Source organism: Lissotriton helveticus, chromosome 9 (genome assembly GCF_964261635.1).
Source record: "Lissotriton helveticus chromosome 9, aLisHel1.1, whole genome shotgun sequence".
Classification (NCBI taxonomy): Eukaryota; Metazoa; Chordata; class Amphibia; order Caudata; family Salamandridae; genus Lissotriton; species Lissotriton helveticus.
The window spans coordinates 1,265,527,269-1,265,552,675 of NC_136070.1; the positions used below are offsets into that span (position 1 = coordinate 1,265,527,269).

At 41.2% G+C, this 25,407-nt stretch overlaps 1 protein-coding gene across 11 annotated transcripts in view; it reads right to left on the reverse strand.

The window, feature by feature from the left end:
• USP19 (ubiquitin specific peptidase 19) overlaps positions 1–25,407 on the reverse strand; it is a 377,062-nt gene that overhangs the window by 186,141 nt on the left and 165,514 nt on the right. For all 11 annotated transcript variants that reach the window (XM_078661825.1, XM_078661824.1, XM_078661823.1 and 8 more), the window contains 3 exons: positions 21,662–21,772; positions 15,620–15,730; positions 13,939–14,040 (listed from right to left, as the gene is read on the reverse strand). In XM_078661825.1, the coding sequence (XP_078517951.1) occupies positions 13,939–14,040; positions 15,620–15,730; positions 21,662–21,772 (324 nt within the window). The remainder of the gene's footprint in view (positions 1–13,938; positions 14,041–15,619; positions 15,731–21,661; positions 21,773–25,407) is intronic.

Consider the following 25,407-nt stretch of genomic DNA (forward strand, 5'->3'; position numbering starts at 1 on the left):
CTGTATGGTATGATGACTAATTGCACTAAAGACTGTACGACTGTACCTGTAACCAATGTTACTTCATTTCATTTCAAAATCTTTATTTCGGCATATATGCCATAAAAGAAAAACAGTGCACACATTACTTGCATTACATCAGATAAAAACATATCTCTACATTAAAACACTGATACGTAAACCCATTGATAAAAAGTACAATCATTAAAAGAAAAGTACAATCCATGTTGGAAAACAATAATAGGGGAACAGTACGTTCATATGTTATAGGATGGACCACTACATCGGATCAACAATTCAGATCAGTTACAATTGATGCCCCATCTTTTTCCTTTGATAAAAAATAGAAAGTAGAAATCTACTAACACTAAATATTATTTGTTGTGACGTATTAGTAGTTAGGATTCTCAGAGCCTGTGAACATGACCTCAAGCCTAATAAGAGGCATATTGGTTTGATCCATCTCTTCCTTGCCTGCACATACGATGGGCAGAAGAAAAGGATATGCTGTTCATTTTCAATCTGTTCATGTTCACACATGGGACAAATTTCGTCCAATGTTTGAGACGATGTATCACGACTCCTAGCCCAACGTGCCAAGGTTGTTTTGATTAAAAGGTTTCCATACCTAAATTTTAAAAATAATGTTTTGGCAAGTGGGGGCTCTATTTCATCCATAAAAATTTCATAAAGGGGTTCGTCCTTAAAACTTAAGAATTTTGAGATTATGGTCCCACTAGTTGAATTGCTTATAGTTCTATTCCCTATAAAGGTCCAGAATGCCCTTTTTAAAATTAGTTTGGGATTATCTGGTAGTTGCTCGGGATTCTCCCAGAAATGTTTTAATCCTATACAGCTCAACCAGGTCTTAACATGCCTTAGCCATGGGGTAGCACTTTGGGGGTCAAGCGCAATATTTCTTTTAACCCGTCTCTATAGTCTTGGAGTTCGGGGACGTGCCATAGTCTAACCCATAGCATTAGGGGTCGAATCAGGACTTGATGATCTGTTCTTTTAAAATTCAGGTCCAGTTCCAAGGGTACAAGTGGAGTACCTCTTGGGACCCTCACCAAACTTCGCATAAAGTTGTTATCTGATACTCTAAAGGTATCTTTGGCTCCGGGGCCCCATATTTCAGCTCCGTAAAGGACTGATGACTGAACCTTGAATTTAAATAGTTCCATAACTGGGGACACTGCTTTACTAGTACTTTGACTGTGTTCTTTAAGGATTGGTCTAACATTCTGAGCAAAGATTAATTTACTTTTGTCCATTTGCGCTTTCCAATTGAACTTGGAGTCTAGTGTCACCCCTAAATAAGAAAAATGGGGAACTGAATCCAACTTTGCTCCATTTAATGTTAAACAACCTTTCTCCCGTTTTATAGGGTTTAGAGACATACATTTAGTTTTCGTTCCATTAATCTCCAACCCCTTAGAACTGCAATATTCATTAAAAGTGTCCAGTAGGGACTGTAATCCATTTTTTGTTTGGGATATCAAAATTGTATCGTCTGCAAAAAGTAAGGAAGTTACCTTTTCGCCATTGAGCTTTGGTGAGTCATTTTTGCAACCTTTTAAAAAAGAGGGAATATCATTTACAAACAGTGAAAAAAGCGTGGGAGCCAGGACGCAGCCCTGACGGACTCCACGTTCGATGGGTATTTTTTGTGTTAACTCACCATTTGGACCCCATCTAATTCTAGCAAAATTCCCTTCATGCAGCTCTTTAATCTGAGTAACAAGGTTGTTTGGCATACCAGCTGCGCTCAAGGTTTTCCATAAGAGATTTCGGGGCACCAGATCAAACGCTGCCCTTAAATCAACAAAGGCAACATATAAGTGGCACCTTTTGATCTCTACGTACTTCCAATAGAGGCAGCAAAATCTAAAAATTTGGTCTATAGTGCTGACTTTTGATCTGAATCCAGCTTGGTATTTGGTTAAAATTTTATTTTCATCCAACCAATCACACACACGTAATAAAATGTGCCGTGAATAAATTTTCTGTAGGATGTCCATTAAGCTTATTGGCCGATAGTTACAAGGGTCCATCCTATCGCCTTTTTTAAAAATTAAGACAATTTCCGCTCCCTTCCAGCTTTCTGGAAATTCTAAAGAGCAAGATAATGTATTGCACAGATAGTTAATATAGGGTGCCCATATTCCTAGGTCATGCTTGTATAAGTCCCCCGGGATCTTACTTATGTTAGATTGGTTTTTAGAAAATGACAATAATTTTTTTTTTTTTTTAAAAACAGGCATCTGGAAAAAGATCGAAAGCTGTCAGCTGATGCCGCTCAATCTCCATGCATGAGGGTGGAGGGTGGGCAGGTTCTGGTGCAGGACCCTCCCCTGTTGCTGAGATTCACTCGAAGAGGCAGACTGACTGGAGGACCGTTGGTCATACTCAGCAGCTTAGGATACCAAATTCTCGGTGCCCAATCCTAAGAGTACGATCGGGACCTCGAGCGCCGCAGAGTCGACAGACTTCAGACGGCGAGGAGCTTGAGGGAGCGCTCCCTCAGCGCCTCTGGATGCCTGCTGTGGCAGCCTTCACCACTCTGGAGTCCTTTTGTCCCACTCCAAGCACCACAAACACACCTAGTGGGGATCTATCACGGACATTTGCCTGTGACAGGCTCCATATGATTTGAAACCAGACTGTTTCTTGGGCGACATTCATCACACCAGAAAGAATTTCTCAAAACAATTTGACAAAATGCATAAAAATGACTTGAGTGGTAGCTCAGACAGGATCAGCGCTATCTGGCACGGAAAGGAAAGTACGCGCTGAGGCTGGTGCCTATATAAGTAGCATGCACCTCACTTCAGGAGCGGACAACGCCACCTACCAGCATGCAGGGGTACTGCTCAAAAATAGTCTAGATCCAGTCTGATGTCTGGGGATATTCAAAGGTAAGGAATCTGTGGCTAGAAGTCTATCAGCTACATACTACGGCTGCTTCTTGATACCGCCGAATGACAATCAGATATGGAATGATAATAACTAATTCTATCCCAAAGAGCTCTACACCACTTCTTTCTTTAACCCATGCCTGCTGAGGACCATCAACTTTAAACAAAATATCTCAGAATGAACAACCCAGTACAATAACCGGTTAAGTGATCTATGAACATAACAAATACCATAAACAGACCTTCAGCAGCGTTTAAAGCGGACAGCTTATTGAAAACAAACTGTGCACCTAAGCGGACAACTTACTGAAAGCAAACTGTGCACCTATCCCTCACACTTTATCTATCACAGTGCTAAGCGCTGCACCTAATAAGAAAACCACACCTCCATGGTCCTCACGCACGACACAGAAACACTTACCACACAGGATCAAAAGAAAGCAATCAACCATCCAATCATACACCCAACACGGTGTAGCCTGCTACATACGCAGGCAAGCGCTTCAGCGTCTCACTTAGGGACAGTTTACATACAATTACAGTACAATACTCGCTTTTTCAAAGAAGGAAATAGTACAAAAGCACTCCGCAACATTCTCACAAAAAGTCACCACAATTCAATATCTGAAAGAGCATGCAGGTTTGGTGTGGGGAATATAGGAAAGGTTATTAAGTAATCTAAGAGAATCAAGGTGAAAAAAAGGTGATCACTTCATATAAGGCTTCTAAAAATGGACATAAAACCGGAGTGCCTCTTCAGTTTTTTTCGTTAACACAGCCGACTCCTGGTGAGCAGCAGGTAATCATTACTGGTGTGATTGATACACAATGGCAGGGTGATCCTTGACCATCTCCTTCGATGAAAGAGCTTATCCAAGTGCTCTCACCAACGCTACATGAGATTATTAATAGCTTGCTTCATGAAGAGCAAGTCCAACAGAAGCATTTGAAAGATTCTCCAGGTACCTTTTATCACAACAAAAAAATATGACAACAAATCAATGTCCCACTCAGAAACAACAAGCTATAGATCTAAGACAGAAACCTCATGAATGTCCTAGAGTAGATGATAACCAGGCAACTATGCAAGTAACTGGAGGATAAGGATTTAAGGAAACAACACAGTAGAAATAAGGAAGAGGCTGCTAGAAATTCTGGGGAGAGGAAAAGATGCACAGTTTGTGTTGATAGACCTAAGGATTACAACATTTTACTAAATCGTCTGAAACAAGTAAGTGCCCAATAGATGGTTTGAGTCTGTGGGGTTTTAAAATGTTTGCATTACTCCAACCGCTGAAGCCATCTTTCTGCTTAATGCTAACCATGCCTTTAATTTGTACTTGTCCATGACATTTAAAGCCCCTCTTGTTAAAAAAAGAGACATTTCTGATTGGCTTGCTTAGCAACAATAGGGTAGATTACTCTATTTGAAAGTTTGTGTATTTTTTCATGACCTGAGAATTCTCCAGCAGTGTAACTCCTTTATTTCAGCCTCATCAAATGATCTCAACTGGAGTCTAGTATATTAACAACCATAAATTTGCATATGTGTATTTGGGGTGCTGGGGATCCTGTTGTCATCTGTTTCTATGATTCACATTTATATTTTTCTTTTGTTAATGAGACTTTAAATTGACTTGTGGGCAGATTTTCTTCAAGTCCCTTATTACAGTTCGAGCACTCTAAATGCACGTGGCCGGAGAACCACCTGATGCTGTAGACTCTATATGTTGAGCTTCACTATGGTACCAAAACCTCTGTGTTGCTTAATATACACATGAAGCGACCACACATTCTGGCTAAAAAGGGAAGCTGGTTTCAAGATTTGGTTAATACACTAGTTGCTATTTACATGTTTAGAAACTGAAGCGGAGTCTTGTGCACTCTCTAGCTTGATGGACATAATCCAGAAATGGAAGTGAGAGGACGAAAACAAGTTACTTACCTGTAACTATAGTTATCCAGTATTGGTATCTTTCATAGATTCACATGCCTGAATCAGAATAGCAAGCAGTACCTGAATTGTACTGTCGTTAGTGGAAGGTGGGAGACGTGTAATTTTAAACTCCCAATAGTTATCCACTACCTTTACACAACGCATGCACTAAGCATTATACTCTATAGCAATATTGAAAAAGATAACATCAATATAACCATTAATGTATTCATATAGATACACATAGCTCCTAAATCAAAGTAAGAAAATCAATCGTGAAATACATTTGTACAATCACTGAATGCACTTAAAATCAGGCAACGCAAACAAAAGAGTGTTTCTTATAAAACTTAAAGAAACCGGACCTTAGTTAAAAAGATGACGCACCACAGCCTGTCCAACTGCTGCATCGTCCTTTTGCGCAGACTGGAGACAGTAGTGGCTTGTGAACGTGTGGACATTCTTCCATGTCGCAGCACGGCATGTCTTGTGCGATGTCACTCCAGCAAACAAAGCTGTAGACGCAGCAACAGTTCTTGTGGAGTGAGCTTTAGTTCTCAATGTTCGAGGTTTATTTGCCTTTTCGTAGCAGAATTGTATCGCAGAAGCCACCCATCTGTCGATCGTGGCTTTTGTTACTGCGGTTCCAAGTTTCCCTTGACCGTAAGCCACCAGAAGTTGATCTGTTTTCAGTATTTCCTTCGTTTTAAGAAGATAAAATTTTAAACATCTTTTGATATCCAATGTATGTACAGCCCATTCGGCTGGGCTAGATGGGTTTGGAAAGAAAGTTTGCAGTATTACCGGTGAAATTGCGATGGCAATTTCAGAATAAAATTTGGATTTGTCCAAAGGGCTACGTAGTTTCCTGTAAATTGTAAGAAAGGTTCTTTTATTGTAAATGCTTGTAAATTCACTCACTCTTCTCGCCGAAGTAAGAGCCAGCAAGAGAGAAACCTTCCATGTGAGAAATATAAGTTCTGCTTTATGAATTGGTTCGAATGGCCGTCTCATCAATTGTGTTACAACGGTGCACAGACATAATATCGACTCCAAAATATCGTTTGGACAGAATATCGAGTTGTAAATATCGTTTGGACAAAATATCGACAGGACAGAATATAGACAGCCAAAATATCGTTTTTAAGGTAAGTGAAGTAATATCGACTGTAAATAATATAGAAAGTGAAAATATCCAAGTATATAATCTAGATAGTAAAACATATCGTTTTTTAAATATTATTTATAGTGTTTTTATGTTATAATATGTGTGAAAAGTGTTATTTTATGTTATAATTATTTTTAATTAATGATTTTTTTTAATTATTGTGTAATTTTATTCTGTAGCGGGTTGTGGGTTTATAGGGAAATAGGGTGGGAAGTAATTTAATTATAATTAAATATGTAAATTTATTAATTGGTAGTAATTAATTGGTAATTAAATAATATTTGTTAATTATTTAAAATTTAATTGGTAATTAATTTAATTTAATTGATTAATTGTTAATTATGTAAATTAAAATAATTTATTTCCTGTAGCGGGTTGTGGGTTTATAGGGGAATAGGGTGGGAAGTAATTTAATTATAATTAATTAAATATGTAAATGTATTAATTGGTAGTAATATTTAATCAATTGTTAATTAAAAACTATTTTTTAATTAATTAAAATTTAATTGGTAATTAATTTAATTTAATTGATTAATTGTTAATTATGTAAATTAAAATAATTTATTTCCTGTAGCGGGTTTATAGGGGAATAGGGTGGGAAGTAATTTAATTATAATTAATTAAATATGTAAATGTATTAATTGGTAGTAATATTTAATTAATTGTTAATTAAAAAATATTTGTTAATTAATTAAAATGTAATTGGTAATTAATTAAATTTAATTGATTAATTGCTAATTATGTTAAATTAAAGGGGTATTTTTAGGGTTCAGGGTCAGTTTTTTGTTTTTGGGTAAAGGGGTATTTTTAGGGTTCAGGGTCAGTTTTTAGTTTTTGGGTAAAGGGGTATTTTTAGGGTTCAGGGTCCGTTTTTAGTTTTTGGGTAAAGGAGTATTTTTAGGGTTCAGGGTCAGTTTTTAGTTTTTGGGTAAAGGGGTATTTTTAGGGTTCAGGGTCAGTTTTTGGGTAAAGGGGTATTTTTAGGGTTCAGGGTCAGGGTTCAGGGTTTTTGGGGTACAGTGTAAAAATAAAGTAAAATTAAATTTACATTAATTTAATGAAATGAAATGAAATGAAATTATATTAAAATAATTTTAAATAATTTAAATTAAAAAAATTATTATATACTTACCAATACTTACGTTGTAATGGTAGTGCGTTGTAAAAGTTGCGTTGTAACGTCATATATCCACTGTTGCACTCTTTGGAGTGGGAATAGTAATTTTAAACCCTACGCTATCCAATGCTTTCCCTACTGTTGCACCCACTGGAGTGGGAATAGTAATTTTTACTCTTTTGTATTTGTACGTTAATAATATTGGCTATTATTTAATTAAATTTTGTTACTATATATATATATATATATATATATATATATATATATATATATATATATATATATTTTAAGAAATATGATAAAAAAAATATTTTTTTACTTTCATTAATTATTTAATTATTAAAAGTTATTTTAAGTATTGTTAAGTATATTTTAGTAATACATTTTTTATATTAATGTAATTAAACATTGTTTTTATTAAAGTCGATATTTTTTACAATTATATTTTTGTAAACGATATTTTTAACTCGATATTTTTGTACTTACCTGTTTGTAGATAGAAACTCGATATTTTGTCTCTCGATATTTTGTCAACTATATTTTTGTTAGTCGATATTCTGTCCCTCGATATTATTTCAGTGATCCGTTACAACCACATTGAGCTTCCACTCTGGAGGAGTTGCGCCTACTGGAGAAAAAGCGCGGAAAAGACCCCTCATGAATTGTTTTATGAGAGTAGATGAACAGAGAGAAAGAGTCTGAGGATATTTCTTGTACTGGGAAATTGCTGCCAGGTGAACCTTAATTGAAGAGAAAGTGAAGCCCGACTTCGCTAGTGACAGTAAGTAAGGCAAAATCTGCTCAGCAGGGGTTTGTACTGGATGAACTTTGTTCCTCTCGCACCAGCAACAAAATTCCATTTCTCTTCCATTTCAAACGATATGTTTTGATAGTGCTTTCAGCACATCATTTGGCCAGTATCTCTCTATAGACTTGTGAAATATTGAGATCCTTAAACTCTAGGAATTCAGGAGCCATGCGTGCAAATGAAGAGAATGTGGATGGATCACTTGTCCCTTGTTCCTCGATAACATCGCTGGTGATGGAAGATGATGAATGGGTTTGTCCTGCGACAACAGGAGTAGTTCCGGAAACCAATACTGTCTTGGCCAACGCAAAGCAATAAAGATTAGGCGACAGTCTCCTGCCTTCATCTTGATTCGAACCCTGGGGATCAATGGGATGGGAGGAAAGGCGTAGGCATAGATCACTGACCATTGCATTAAAAGGGTATTCCCCCTTGACCCCGGTAGTGAGAACCTGCTGGCGTAAAACTGGCATTTTGTGTTCTCTTTCGTTGCAAAAAGGTCCAGAGTTGGCTTCCCCATTTGAGAAAGTTCCTATTCACCTGCGTCTGTTCTAGCTCCTACTCATGGCAGCTGGACTGAGACCTGCGTAGTGTATCTGCCAGAGTATTGTGCCGACTTCTGACATGCTCGGCCCTTAAAGAAATTCAGTGGAAATTTGTCCAGTTCCATAATTCCTGGGCCTCTTGAGATAACGTTATGGATTTCGTTGCTCCTTGTTTTTTTTATATAGTACATACTGGTTGTATTGTCTATACGGACCAGCACTGAGGAACCCCTTATCCATGGAAGGCACGCCTGGAGAGAATACAGCCTTGAGTTCCAATCTGTTGATGTGTTGTCTTTTCTGCACCAACGACCACCTCCCCTGGATTTGTAAATCCTGCAGATGACCTCCCCATCCCTCCATGGAGGTGTCGGTCGTCAGAATGAAATCCGGGATACTTTGGAGAAAGGTTAAACCCTGAGCAAGGTTCGCCGTCTGAGACCACCATTGAAGTGCCTCCACCATCCTTGTTGTTATTCTAATGAAATCTTCGAAAGATCCTACAGTTTGTTGCCACTGTTTCTGCAGTTCCTCCTGCAAAGGTCTCATCTTTACCCTCGCTAAAGGTACTAAGTTTATCGCTGACGAACACATCCCTAGCAGTAATTTGAATATTTGAATAGAAACTGACCTTTTTGAAATGGACCTTGCCAGCCTTTGGAATCGTATAATCTCTCTTGAGACGAGAATGCTTTGCATAAGACGGTGTCCAGTGATGCCCCCAGAAATTAAATTACTTGGGTTGGATTCAATTTTGAGTTTTTCCTGTTTAAAGTGAGTCCCAATGTATTGAAAAGGTGGAGACAAGCTGCTGTTGTCCGATCGGCTTCCTGCTTTGATGCGGCTTTCAGCAGGCAATCGTCGAGGTATTGAAAAACTTGACACCCCTGAGATTGCAAGGCTGCACCTACTGGTACTAGGCACTTGGTGAAGATCCGTGGTGCTGACTTTAAGCTAAACAGGTGCACCTTGAATTGATAGTGGTACCAGCCACTGTGAACCGTAGATATTTCCAGTGTGTCGGGTGAATTGGGATATGAAAGTATGTGTCCTCCATAACGAGAGAAGTCATGAAATCTCCTTTGCTTAAGCATCCCAAAATATCGGAAAGTGTCACCATCCTCAACATCTGTTTTTTGAGAAACTTGTTGAGTTTTCATAGGTCCAGAATTGGTCGCCATTCTCCTGACTTCTCTTTTATTAGGAAGAAACAATAATAGAAACCTCTTCCTTTCTGATTGGATGGTACTTCCTCTATAGCTTCCTTGAGAAGCATAATCAAGACTTCTTTCCGTAGTAAGTGAAGATGAGGGGGTGGGGATCCCCATGAGGAGTAATAGGTGTTTTTTGAATAAATTCTAGGGTATGGCCCCTTGGTGACTAGGTCCAACACCCAGCGGTCTGAAGTGATCTTGCGCCACCACTGTGCGAAAGCAGGAATTCTTGCGCCCACGGGTAGAGAGGGATAAATGACTGGTACCCTGCTGTATTCACTTCTTTCTGTCAGAGTCTCTGTTGAGGTGTACACTTGCGACCTCCCTGGCGAGAGAAACCAGCTGTGGAGGATTGGCGATACGCTGGTGGGTTGTAAGATTGACGATATTGAGGTTGAAATTGATATTGTTGATTTCTTTGATATCCTCCCTTGTAGTAGGTGGTGAATCCTCGCCCTCTGGTGCCTCTAAATGGTACTCTTCTATACTGCAGAGCCCCTAATGGCTATGCGTTATCTGCATCGTTCTTTATAACCAGAAGAGAGTCATCAGTATGCTTACAAAAAAGTGACTCCATCATAAGCCATGTCTAGGGTTTTTTCCTGAATCTCAGGTCTGACGGTAGTAGCTTTCAGCCACCCCTGGTCCTGCCAACTGCCTAAAACTTGTGTTTGCTATGTCCAAGGCGCAATCAATAGTTTCAGAGGCAGCCCTTTCACTTTCCAATAAAATCTTTTGAGCGTCCCGTTTGTTTTCTTCCGGGATGAGAGCTATCATCCCTGCCATATCTGACCACATTTGACGGTCATACCGGCTGATAATGGCGAAGGCATTTGCTGCCCAAATTGATGCCGCTGCCATTGCCGAGAATTTCTTCCCCAGGAGGTCCATCCTACGTCCCTCTCTGTCCGGAGTAGTAAATGGTGTTGCCGGATTCTTCGACCGTCTCTGTGCGGCCTGAGATATAATGGAATCTGGCCTTGGATGACCAACAAGGCAAGATGGACTATCTTCAGGAGCTTTATATTTTTTCTCAACTCGTGGCAGCACCGATGGCATGGATGCGGACGTCTTCATGATCTTCACGCCCCTTGCCAAATATAGTCGATAATCGGAATCGACCGTACAATCCTTCTTATGTCCTCTTTAAAATCATGCAGAAAATCTGTCTGCTTCACTGTGATAGGCAAGTGGAAACTATTGGTTGCCCTCTGCATTAAATTAAGAAACCCCCCCGATGTCCTCTGGGGGAGAATCCGAAGGTAGGTGTGGAGGAGGGGACGGTGTCACAAATATATAATCATCCCAAGAATCCAGAACAACAGATGGATCCGGTAATTCTCCTTCCACTCCTCTTCCGAAGAGGAAGTGTTGTGAACTTCTGGGTCAGCTGGAATTGGACTTTTTGCATTCACCGGTGTACTGGGTATTTGAGGCTCAGGTACTGTCACCGGTACCGCCTGTGGAACCGGAGCTTATGGTGGAATTTGTTGAGGAAAGAATCTCTGCCGATAATCTGCCAACATGGCCTGCAGATCCTGAATCAGCGACGGAGGTAGATGAGCCATTTCTCTATGGAGTGCTTCCTGTTGAGGATTAAACTGATCAGCATGAGGTGGAGCCATGTATTGCTCCTGATAATGCGCCTCATGATAATCTTCCTCATCATCGTTCTTCTTTGCGTTTCACATGCAGCTCCGATGGACTATGAGCTACTCCATATAGACCATCCTCATCCTCCTCTTTATCATCATCCTCCTCAATATAACCTTCCAAAAGGTGAAATGGTAGCAAAGGTGACACCTTACTATAGTCTTGCAAAGGCGGAGAAAGAAAAGCCTTTGAAACCGTCATGGTGTGCGAAATCCTCGCCGACGGTGGCAACGACAGTCCAGAAATTACTATTGAAGGAATCCCCGTAGTCGACGGAACTGTTGTTGGCGGTGTTGGAATAGACATCTGAGAAGTTGTAGTAGACGGCGGTGTCTTCGTCGTTGGTGGTGCCTTAGTCAACAATATCTTTTCTGACGGTTTCTTCGTCGATGAGTCGTCGACGACGGGTGAAACTGTTGGAGGTCTTGTCACAATTGAGATCTTAGTCAATGAAATAGGAGACTGAATCGCCGTTGTCGAGACGGCAGCTGTCGACGATGGCGTCAACAAAGTCACACATCGTCGACGATGACAGGGAAATTGTCGCTGACACAGATTTCTTTACATGTTTCCTACTCACAGAGTCAGTAGAAGACTATCTTGGGACATTCTCTTTCTTTTTTGACACGTGTGAGGTGACAGATAGAGATGGCTCAGAGGAGTGTTTGGAGCTCCTTTCTTTACTCACAGGGTTTTCCTGTGAATACTTGAGATGTTTCCTTCCTTCACCTGAAGATCTTCCCTGTGATCTAGCCCTCTAGTGAGAAGTTGAAGACAATCATTCTTCCTCATCTGAAGAGCAAGCCTTTTCTTTTGTGGATTGAAGCCACAAAAGTGATCTTCCCTCTCTGTCCTTGAGGGTTTTATTAGAAAATGCGACAGATTTTACAGTCTACCACCTCATGCCTTGGATAAAGGCAATAAATACAATCTTTATGTAGATCATCTACATGGACCCTCTTCTTCCCCACAGGTCTTGCAAGGGCGGAAGAGGCCTCTTTTATCTGACATTTTCTTCAGAAGAGCTGAATATAAGGAAATAAATGAGTAGCACTCAGGGAGACACCCTTCCACATGACGTGCGTTGAAAATCTTAGGAGAACTTGCCTCTGCTGGGAGTGTTCTAGAGGGTGCTGGAAGCTTATTGGCAGGAACCAACATTTGATCTTTTTTTTAAAAAAGGACACGGATAGGCTTCTAAGATATGGCCTTGGCCTTTTAGCCTATTTATTACTTATGGCACTGCTTTTGTATTTTACCGTGGGACTCCCATCTCGGCGACGGGGAAGGATTGAGGCATGTGAATCTAGGAAAGATAACCCAATACTGGATAATTGTTAGTTCTTAACATCAACAAACATAATTCCTATTGGTTTGAAGTATGTCCTCGATCAGTAAACAAGTCAAATCTCAACTCCTGGTGGCTAGATCATTGAAGTATCAACTTATCCCACAAGGTCACAATACTTTAAATTAAGCTCGAGTGTGAGCTTAGCGTACAGAGAACCGACGTCATCATGTTCAAGTGAGGAGGAAATGGCATCACGTTCTTATCTAATAGTTAAAAGCCATGTTAGGTAGAGCCATTACAGTCTTCAGACTGGATGACCAAAGTATTCTTTTTGTAGGTGCTACAAACAAAAGTGCAGCGTTGCTTATAAAAGATTCAGAACATGGACAGTTTGTGGCAGGCCTGAGCCAGAAAAATGTTAGCCAAGCTCTGTTGGATTCAATGGCTTTCAGCAGATAAGTTACATTTGCATCTGCTTTCCATAATTGTTTAGATAATTTACCATAAGGGGCTGTCACAGTGGAAAGCGAAGCCTATATTTATAAACACTGATGAGCTTAAAGGTCTCTGGATTAAGAATGGCTTGAAAGAACAACATATATTAGTAGTACATGTGGCAGTACACTGTTGGAGGCATGAGCACACGGAGAGAATACTCTCCCTCTTGACATTAGAAAGTCCCCTAGTTTTGTGAAACTGAATATTTTGAAAATATCCTTGTGTTGAGGAGCCTTACAGTGTTACAGCTGGGACTGGAGGTAAATATGAACGGGTGACCATGGTCCGTCACGGCCACAGCATTAACTCCACACCAAAAAGATAAAACAGTTGCTCAACTCTCCACACGTTACATTCCTTCCATGTAGGCCACAGTATTCACAAATACAGTTGCATCATGGCATAGAGCAGGGCTTGAAGAACAGCAGTTTAAAAACCAAAAAGGGTATCAGAAGTGAAGTGTCTACAGAAGGGTTATCCAACGCAAGTCATTAATGGGCAGAGTTATGCCAGATTTTGAGAATAACCACAGACAACAGTAATCATTTTTTTAAAAAACATTTCGGGCTCTGTTTTGACCTTGGCTGTACTTCAAACTAACTCATTTCCTTCATCCCCTGAGTATGCACACAATAGTGAAATAAGAATAAAGAATATGTAACAGTGTTGCGCTGCTAGGATAAAAATGTAAATCAGACATGGAACTGAACATGCACAGAAATATGTTGCCTACCCGGCTAATGTTCCGATACAAGCACATACATTCTAGGTTAAACCATGGACGCATTACCTCAGCCAGGCGCAGATTTTCTGGAATCACTCTGGCGCTATGAGAGATGGAATCTAGAACTTCAGCTGCATTTGAGTTCTCCTTGCTGACGCTCACTAAGAACTGCAAAAAAGAAAAGAGTAAAGGAAATGGAAGGAATTCCAAGCTAACAAGTACACCAGCTTTAAATCAACCTTCTTCAAAAAATCGTGAACTTACATGAATGTGCAAGTTCAGTTTTTAAAGGTTGACTCTCCGAAAGGCGGGAGCTAGTCATCAAATGTAAGAAGCGTATTCGCATAGGGCTAGGTTTGATTGTAGCTTTAATATAGGTTAACCTTACTGCAGATAGTTGTGAATCAAGATAAGCATCAAAATACTGAGTGACCAAAGATCGCTAGACCAACTTAAAGATTATAAGTGTGGTAGGCAAAAGGCAATTTCAATTGCTTTCTCCAATTTGAACAATCAAATGTGTACACCTAACCCCCTTCAAATGTCCAAAATGCTTACTTAAAAACATACTAAACTAGCTAGTGACTTACGTTTGGTAAAACTGGTATTGACTACATGGCTGAAAAGGGAGTAAGATAGAGCGGAGCAATAAAAGAATATATTCAGTTTTTTCCCAAAACTTAACAGATTTGTGGGATGTGAGAAAGTGCCTCATTTGACATGGTTAGCCCCCTTTTTTGACTGGTACTTGATATAGTTTTGATTATAGTGCACAGGGTCCATGCCAACGAGGTCCCCTGTGAAAGCGCTTCTTCCCTAAAACATATCCACCATTGGTACGTCAGCCCTGTTTAAGTCCCTAGTAAGTGGTACACTGGGTACCTACGGCCTGGAAGCTTAAGAGGGTCCCCTGGGAGCCGCTCACTAGGACCATGTCACTGCCCTTGCAGCTTGCATTCCCTGTGAGATGAAATATGATAAAGGCGACATGGCATCCAGCCTGGGTGCAATGCCAGCCAGCGCTGCCCGTAGGTATAGGTATGTTACCCATCTAGCAGGCCTTACAGCCCACATTCAGGGTGCACTATGCCACAGGTGAGGGCATATCTATACGAGTAGATATCCCCAACAATATTTTTTTTTTATTTTTTTATTTCTTTATTGGCATTTTGTAATAACAAACTTACAACAACAACCAAAAGGCCAGTTGCTTCACATTTTCTCATGAACCAGCTTTGTACAACTTTGCATGGTGTAGCTTTTCAGGACTAATGTCCTGCTTATCTTGGTTTTTTTTTAAAGCAAACAAAGCATGTTAGATATTGTAGATTCAATACAAGGTTGGTATAGTCGAAATGTTTACAATGTCAAGTTCATTCAACACATGCCCTAAGAGAAAACAATGTAACTAAGCTGCGTCTTTCGACCTTGAACACACCCTCCCTTGATCTATGTTGAACAGTGGATACACTAGCTGGATTTACTGAATTTGCTGATCATATTCTGCAAGCTGCCATTGCACACACACTCCATCCACTCTCACAAGCCTTCAACATATAGCCAAGGAGAACATGCCTGCTTGGTGTGAAATATCTAGACACCGAGAAGATATCATTATAAACAGAGATTAACCTTTCAGTTGTAATTTGAACACGGTTTAAACATGAAGCTGACAAGTAGTAGAAACATAATTTAAACTATGGCCCAACAACAGCAGGTACTCAATCCATTACCAGATCATGCTTACCTTTACAGGATTTTTGTGAGGTTCTTTCGCAAAGAAGTAAACGGTAAGGACTTTCTGCTTCTGGGGCAAAGGTACTGGTAGGTAGAGGAAGGGATCAAATGTAATGGACACCTAAAAGCAGAAACAGTGATCATAGAAAAACTGAGGTTAGACTAGTAATGTCTGCAAAACACACCACACATCCACATAACATCCTGCCACTACTCATCTCAATAAATTAACCATGAAGATTATAAAGTTTGATGGGTCTCATTTGCTGCACACATTTATCATTGTTCTCAGGCAGTTTATGATCTGTGCAATCACAAAAGTTGAACCCTTATGACACACCAATTACCCATACTCAAATATGAACAATTTCCGAAGCATGCCCCGATACAACTATTCCTAAAGGAAAGTAGAAGTTTGCAGAAAAAAATTGACTTAGAAATGCATTCACTAAACTTCAACGTTGCTGAACTTCCATAATTGGTAGTTTTCGTGATGGAGCAGTCTGATTGGAGGATCACTGGCCATGCTCAGGAGCTCTGGGTGTCAGACTCTTTGTGCCCAGTCCGGAGCCACAAGAATAACTTGTGCCCGGTCACGCTTGATCTTATTGGTATCTTTCATAGATTCAAATGCTTGAATCATTCTCCGCTGTAGAGATGGGAGTCCCACAGTAATATAATCAAGCAGTAGTTAACAGATACCATAGGCTATAATGGACCTGGGCCACGTCTTTGATAGCCGATCAATGTTTTTTCAAAAAGGACCAAATGTTAAGTATAGCCAATCAGCTGTCAGCACCCGCTAGAGCACTCCTAGCAGAGGTACTTTCCCTCTGATTTTCAAAAGCACAATTAGGAACTAAGTATCCCATAAAACAATAGAGGGCATCTTCTACGGGGAGGAGAGTGGGATGCATGTTAATCTATGAAAGATACAAGTACTGGATAACCCCAGTTACAGGTAAGTAACGTATTTTCTTATCCAGTATTGTGGTATCTTTCATAGATTCACATGTTTGAATCAGAATAGCAAGCAGTAACATCAAAGATCATGTTGTCTGTAGCAGACGGTGGGAGCCATCTTAAGTATGCAAGCATAGCATTTAATAACACAACAGATACACCTGTAGATGGCCGTATGTTTTTGTAATGCAATAAGTGTTGCTATATATCCAGGCTGAAGAAGCCATAACCAATTTTACATATTCTAGAATAAAGTATATGAGACTATTTACATGAAGATTCAGAGAAGACACTAATTTCTTGCACAAATATCAATTTTACAAATGTACACATCTATCAATTCCCACAGCGCATTTAAAAAGATTTAGTTTTGCAGAATAGCAACGAAATGCAAGAAAAAACAACTCGATACATCTGTATACCTATGTATACGCATCAACATATATAAATTAGAATATATATACATACACAATATACATACATAACCATATCCTCAGAGGTGTATGTAACTAAAAAAAAGACCCTCTCTGATAGAAAGAGGCTCACCTTGGTTGAAGAGATGACATAGTACCGCGTGGCTGACAGCTGCGTCTCCACACTGTGCAGATTCCAGGCAGTAGTGCTGCATGAAGGTATGGGTACTTCTCCAGGTTGCAGCATGACAAATCTTCTCCAATGTCGCCGCAGCGAAGAGGGCTGCTGACATGGATACTGATCTTGTGGAATGAGCCTTAGTCCTTCTTAACAGCCTTAGCCTGACAAAACTGAATTGTCGCATAAACCCTTCTGGTGACCATAGCTTTCGTGACTGCAATTCCTTCCCTGCCTTGGCCGTAAGCTACAGGAATTTGATCAGTCTTCCGAATTTCTTTTATTCTTTGCAGGCAGAATTTGAGACATTGTTTGAAATCGAGCATTTGCAATGCCTGCTCTGCTGGTGCGGATGGGTTCGGGAGGAATAATCGGAGTATAACTGGCTCATCAAGGTGAAACGGAGATGGAACTTTAAGGATATAGGTAGGAATAGTTCTCAGAATCACAAAATCCTCCTTGAACTGGAGAAAGGGCTTTGTATTTCACTCACCCTTCTTACTGAACTGAGAGCCAGAAGGAGAGCTACCTTCCATGTCAAGAATTTTAATTCAAGTCTGTGAATCAGCTCAAATGGCTGTTTCACCAATTGTGCGAGAACCACGTTAATTTTGATGCTGATTCGAGGCCGAAAGGGAGGACCGTGAATTGGTAGTGGGTTTCAGCCACTGTAAACGTGAGAATTTTTCAATGTTTTCGATGGATGGGATTCTCCATCTTAAATGTTTGTTTCCTTAGGAACTTGTTGAGTTCCCGGAGATCCAGTATTGGACTGCACTCCCCCGGGAGTAGAAATCCCGTCCCCTTTGTAGAACTGGGACCTCTTAAATTGATCCTTTGGAAAGCAAGACTTTGGCCTCTTTGTGCAATAAATGAAGACATGGGGGAGGGGCACCACTGGGTGGCATTGTGGATGCTCTCTTCGTGAACTTCAGGGTATGACCAAAGGAGAAATTGGACATTTTTGCACCCATGAGAGGAGGAGACTGGGAAGCTGCAACCAGTTTGGATCATTTTTTATTATCTTCTGGCGTCTAGGGCATGGGCAGGTGTTCTTTTGCGGATCCCTTGGCGAGAGAAACCAGCTGTTGATGACTGGTGGTATGCAGGATGTGGATAGCTCGGTTTATATTGCGGCTGATAGACCGTTGGGTCCTCTGTATGTGCCGAAGCCACGTTTTTTGGCTCCTCTGAATGGCAATTTCCTGCACTGCAGGGTGCATAAAGCCTTTGCTGTATCAGTGTTGGTTTTAATAGTTAAAAGTGCCTCATCGATATGTTTTCCAAACAAAGAGTACCCATCGAAAGCCATGTCCAATATCTTTGTTTGGACCGCAGGCTAAAGGTAGTGGCTTTTACCCATCGTTGGCAACGCAATACTGCAGCGCCAGCTAGCTGCCGAAAACCTGTGTTAGCTATGTCCACTGCACAGTCGATAGTTTTTATGCTACTCCCTCTCCTCCCAATAGAGTCTTCTGGCTTCTTGCCTTTTGTCTTCCGGGATGAGGTCTAACAGAGGCCATGTCAGACCACATCTGATGGTCATGCCGGCAAATGATTGCTAAACCTCTGACCTCCCGGACTGTGATTGCTGTCACTCTGGAAAAAACATTTCTCCATAATATCCAATCTGCGTCCCTCCTTATCAGGCAGAGTTGTGATGGGAGTGACAGACTCTCAGATCTCCTCTATGCTGCCTGCAAAATTACTGAATCCAGCCTTGGATAACCTGTGAGGTAGGACAGAGAATCCTCTATAGCCCTGTATCTGTCAATCTGAGGGAGCACTGGCATCTTCATAATGTTCACTCCCTTCTACCAGATGTAGTCGATTATGGGAATAGAGGGTACAGATTTTCTTGTTTCCTCTTTGAAGTCATACAGGAAACAGTCTGTATGCTTTACCGTCATTGGCAGATGGAACCTGGTAGTTGCTCTCTCCATTAAATTGTGAAACTCTCCAATGTCTTCGGGAGGAGAGTCTGCTGGGTGATGTGGAGGAGGAGAGGGAGTGGGGATAATCTAGTTGTCCCAAGGATCCGTCGGAGGGAGCAGAACCGGGATCTTCCCTTCTTATCTATCCTCATCTGAGGAAGAAGCATCTTCTGTGGCAGGTGCCGCTATTAGTGGGCAAGATGTGATGCTAGGAGTCACCGGTGGTAGTAAAGTCTGTGTTCTTGGAGGTTGCGACTGTTCTGGTTGGTTAGCCTGAGGTGGAAACCTCTGCATGTAGTCAGCCAGCATTGTTTGAAGGTCCTGGATAAGAGAAGTTGGCAGATGTGATATTTCTCTAGGACGAGGCTCAGGAAGTAAGTCATAAGGTTGGTAATGATGTGGCAGAGCTATATATGGCCGATAATATAGCTCCTCATCCTCGTAACCTTCATCTTCCTCCTGGCACTTGATGTGCAACTCAGACGGGCTATGAGCTACACCATACCAGTCTTCCAAGTCCAACATATGCGAAGGAGGCAAAGGTGATATCTTACTAAGTGAAGTTACCTCTGGTCGTAGAAAGGTTTTTGTAACTTTAGTAATATTTACCATCATCGACAGTGGCATCGACCGTGCTGTAGTCGTCAAGGCAGGAATTGTGGTCATCGGCCCGGTCATCGTAGACCGCGGCGGCAGCGGCAGCAGCACGCTCACCGTCGATTGGCTCTTTACCTGGGAGATTCTCTTTAAGGGTATGGGACCAGTGCTAGCTACAGTTGTCGTCGTTCCTGCCATCGACGGCGCGGACGATGATACAGTGTTACTCGTAGTCGTTGACTAGTATGGTGTCGTCATCGATGTCGACAGCAGCTGTTTTGTCTGTTCTGTGCCTCAGGATTTAAGGAAGGGGCTCGAGGCGTAGTAGGTTAGGATAATGCAGGCTCGGAGGAGACTTTAAGGGATGATCTTTTTTGAGCTGTTTCCTGCCATATCCAGAGTTATCCCCTTGGGATCTGGCTTTTTTGGGAAGTCTAGAAGAGCATTCACTCTTCATCGGACGGCTTCTGCTGTTTAGTCATCTGGAGCCATACAAGTAGCCTCCCTTCTCTATCCCGAAGAGTCTTTGAGGGGAAAGTGAAAAAAATATGTGAACTGTCTTACCTCATTGGGGTGGAGGCAACATATGCGGTCCTTGTGTGGATCACCCACATGAACTCTTTTCCTGCCACAGGTCTTACTTGGGAGGTAAAGGCCTTTCTAAAAAAATCTGAAATGCTGGTAAAGTTGAGAGTTCAGGATAAAATCCAGATGAGATTGAAAAAAAGCTGAGTAGAACTCTGGGAAACTCCCTTCACACACAATGTGGGGTGAAAATCTGAGAGAAACTGCCTCTGCTAGGAGTGTTCTAGAGGGTGCCGACAGCTGATTGGCTATACATAACATGTGGTCGTTTTTTATTTTTTAAAGGACAACGATAGGCTATCAAAGCCATGGCCTAGGGCCATTATAGACTATGGCATTTGTCAACTACTGCTTGATTATATTACCGTGGGACTCCCATCTTGACTACGGGGGAATGATTACAGCATATGAATCTATGAAAGATACCCCAATACTGGATGAGGGTTGAAAAAGAACTAATATGCCAACTCAAATGATAAACAAATTAACCAAAAGAAACGTTAAGAAGCCAGGCAGGCTAGGAATGCAACAAAAGTAAACGTAAATGAAGCAAACATAAAAACAGCATCCGCCAGAGTCAGGCACCTCTCAGCAGGAGAGCCGACGCCGGACAAAATAAAATAAGGTTGGGCTCAGGTTTCAACATAGAGCACAATTCTGAATCGCCTTAACAGTGGCCATTGTTAAAAAGGTTGTTTCATCCCTTCAGCCAAAAATATGGCTGGTCTTTGTACTTAAAACATATTGATTGGCTTCAAAGCATTAAATCAGAATTGGAGGTATGGTAACTTCCTGGCCAAGGTAGACAGTTTTCTAATGTAGGAAGCGCAACACAGCTGTTGAAAAACAAAACAAGATTCTACATCTGCAGAGATACTGTAATATTTATGAACGTTAAAGAACATATCATGAAGGAGAATTTTAATTCAAACTCATTGGCTGAAGTTTGCACTGCTTTAAATAAGGCAGACGTGTTACTGAACAAACACTGATGTTGAGGCCAATGGCCATTATGAAACTATTTACTGCTAACCTAACATTACTGATAATTTTCAGCCTGATGAAGGGGAATAATTCAAGCATGTGATTGAATGAAACATCAACGCTGGAGTACTGGTCTTTTGTTATGCATGCGAAAAAAGAGACTTAGCAACATATGTGAATGGATATGCTTGGCTACAAAACAAGTTAGATCAACAATAGCTTCTATTATGCAATTTCAGGGAAAATGCTCTACAAAACGATCAAAACCTGATCTCCGTATAGGCTGCTGGAGAAGCAATCTTACTATTGTTCATCAAAAGATCTCACAAACCAATCTGAAAGCAATAATTAACACACCAATTATCAAGAAAATATGTCCGGCCAAGAATCTCACTGACCTTTGAACAAACTGGACACACCAACTTGGATTTATACTGGCCCTGAAACAGGTCCACAATGAAAGAATCATTTCTCATCTTATGGCGATGCCAAGCTTCATCTGCTACAACCTGGAAATTGATAAATAAATTGAAATTTAGGCTTACAAAACATCCATTGACAACCCATTTGCAACACAAAAATAAAGAGCAATTATATAATGCATGCAAGAGTTTCTACAACAGTTTCATTAAAATCCAGTGCAATGAGTCTGTGAGGAGTTGGAGGAGTCTGTATATGGGAGAGAAAAGCATCAGCATTTAAATACTCACAGAATAAAAAAACATGGTTACAACATTTTAATGAGATGGTGTCTGACTCCAGTCCATTTGCATGCAATGTTTGGGTCACCACCAGATTGTGGCGCTGTCAGACGGTCTTAGGTACACTTTCATATGTGGTGGAAATGTGATGTGAGCTGTATATTTTGGAAACATAGTAGATCAAATCAAATATGTCATGGGCCTTGCATTCAGGATGGACACTGATGTGTTGGTATTGGGTGACAGGGGAGAGGACTACTTATCAATTGTCTTCACCAATAGGAAAGCTTCTTACACACCTATGCATAGCAGCTAAGCTCACTAGTGCTCATTTTGTGTATTCCCAACGCCCCCGGATAGCGTTATGGTGGTAGAAGGTATTGGGAAATCAACGCAATAGAAAAGCTAACAGCAATAGTGAGGGATAGAGTTGTGCAGTTGGAGAGGATGAAAATAAGTTACTTACCTGTAACTACGGTTATCCAGTAATGGTAGCTTTCATAGATTAACATGCCTGAATCATTCCCCTTTGTCGAGATGGGAGTCCCATAGAACATAATCAAGCAGTATTTAAATAATGCTATAGGCTATAATGGCTTGAGCCATGTTTTACATAGCCTATCTATTTCTTTTCGTAAAAAGGACTAAATGTTGAATGCAGCCAATCAGCTGCTAGCCACCCTCAGAGGCAGTTCCCCGCACATTTTCCCTGCACAAGTGAGTAGTGAGTATCTTATTGAATAATATGGGAACAGCCTATACGGGGAGGAAGGTGGGTGCGTGTGAATCTATGAAAGATACCAATACTGGATAAGTAACTTTTGTTCTTATCCAGTTTTGGGGTATTTTTAATAGATTCATATGCCTGAATCAGAGTAGCAAGAAGTCACATATAATATTATCTTGTCTATTGAGGATGGTGGGTGACTTCTAAAACAAAGTGAACCCCACAAATTTGAGGTAATACCAGAGGCACCTTAAAGACTATACCTGTGCCTACTGCTTTTTTTGTTGATGTTTTGAATCAAGGGATGGAAGAAAATAAATGAATGGAACAATCATAAGAAAAAACGTAAGTTATTGCTTATATACTCGAATTTTCATATACAAAGCATTAGCGAGAGGCAAGGAAAAAAACAGCGTAATTTGTTAATACACCTTACCCAGTAATGTTTTACTTGATTAAGAACATGCAAGCATAAGAAATCACCCCAAGAACAAAAGACTCTTAGGGTTAGAACAAGGATTACATTAATGGAAGAGATGGCAAAGCACCGTCTGGGTCACTGCCGCATCTGCTACATGTGCGGACTCCTGGCAGTAGTGCTGCGTGAAGGTGTGAGTGGTCCTCCAGGTTACAGCACAACAGATTTTTTCCAGAGTCACTCCCGCGAAGAGGGCAGCTGATGTGGCAACTTCTCTGGTGGAGTGAGCCTTCGCTGTCCTTTTCAAAGGTTGGTAAGCTTTTACATGACAGAATTGTATCGCATCCGATATCCATCTTGCCATAGTGCAAAGTTCCCTTCTCTGCCTTGGCCAAAGGCAACTAACAACCAATTCCTTTTTAGAATGCCCTTCGTTCTCCGAAGGTAGAACTTAAGGCAACGTTTGACATACAGCGCATGTTGTGTCTGCTCTGCATGCGTTGATGGTTGCTCAAAAAAGGACCAGAGTATAACCAGCTCATTGAGGTGGAATTGTGACAACACTTTAGGAATACATGTAGGATTCGTCCTTAGAATCACAGCTTCTTCTTTAAATATTAAAAATGGTTTCTTAATGGGGAATGCTTGGATTTCGCTTATCCTTCTAGCCGAGGTGAGGGCCAGCAGAAGAGCAACTTTCCATGTTAGGAATTTCAATTCAGCTTTATGAATGGGTTCGAATGGCCTTTTCATGAGTTTTATTGGTACTTTCTGCCCTGGATTTTAAAGGATGTCTCTATATTCCTGCAAAATGTCCATGTCCCTAAATTCCAGGAACTCAGGAGCCAGGCATGCAAGTGTAGAGACTCCGAATTCGGATGGCACACCTGTACGCAGTCCCTGGTCAGAAGAAAGGGGGACCTCTGCAGGCGTATGGGTCTTCAGAAAGATGAAGTTCCAGGAACCAATGTTGCCTGGGCCACCTGGGCACAATGACAATCAGGCAACATCTCTACAGCTTCATTTTGGTCAGTACTCTGGGGATCAATAGTATGGGGGGGGAAAGGCGTTGGCATATATCCCTGACCATCGTATCGAAAGGGCATTGCCCTGAGCACCGGGAGGGTTAACCTGCTGGAATAGGACCAGCATTTGGCGTTTACACCTGTGGCAAACAGGTCCAGTGCTGGCTTTCCACATGGTGCAAATACTCCATCCAGTTGGAATTGGTTGAGTTCCCATTAGTGGCAAATGTCTGTAGCTCTGTTGAGAACATCTGCTAGCGTGCTGTGTAGGCCTGAAACATACTCGGCCCGAGAGAAATACCATGCACTGTTACCCAGCTCCATAGTTCTTCCTGAGAAAGCGTGAGAAATTTGGTTCCTCCTGGTTGCTTTATATAGAACATACTGTTCGTATTGTCCGTACGGACCAGTACGGAGGTGCCTGCTATTCTCGGTAGAAAGGCCTGTAAAGAGAGGAATATAGCCTTCAACTCCAGGCTGTTGATGGGACTTTGTTTTTGAGAATTAGACCATTTGCAGTGGATTTGGAGATCCTGTAAATTACCTCCCCAGCCTTCCATGGAGGCATCTGTTGTCAGTATGTAGTCTGGTATTTCTTGTAAAACAGTGAGGCCCTCGGAAAGCTGTGGGCTGTAACACCATCGCATTGCCATTTTCATTGCCGGGGTTATTAAAATGGTGTCTTCGAAGGATCCTGACGTTTGAAGCCACTGTTTCTGAAGCCCTTCCTGCAGAGGCTTAATTTTGAGCATGGCTATGGGTACCAGGTTGATTGCTGATGAACACATCCCTAGGAACGACTTGTACCCTCTCAATGAAATGGACTTTCTTCTTGAGATAGTCACAGCAAGCTGCTGTAGACGTGCCTGTCGCTCGTTCGATAGAAAGGCCTTGCATTGGATCGTGTCCAACCTGGCTCCCAGAAATGGTGGTATTTGACTGGGAAGAAATGAAGACTTTTTGATATTCACTGTCATCCCATGTCTGTTGAATATTTCGAGAGAAGCATCCGTGGTTCTGGCTGCGTGATCTTCTGTTGGTGTCTTCAGTAGCCAATCGTTCCAGAAGCAGAATAATTAGTGACCTTGAGAACGTAGGGCCACTGGTGCAAGGCATTTTGTAAATATTCTGGGTGCTGACTTGAGGCCAAAAGGGAGAACCTTGAATTGGTAGTGGGTAGTAGCTACTGTAAGCCTGAGGAATTTTCAGTGTTTCCGATGGATGGTGATGTGAAAGTATGAGTCTTCTAGATCAAGTGAGGTCATAAAGTCTC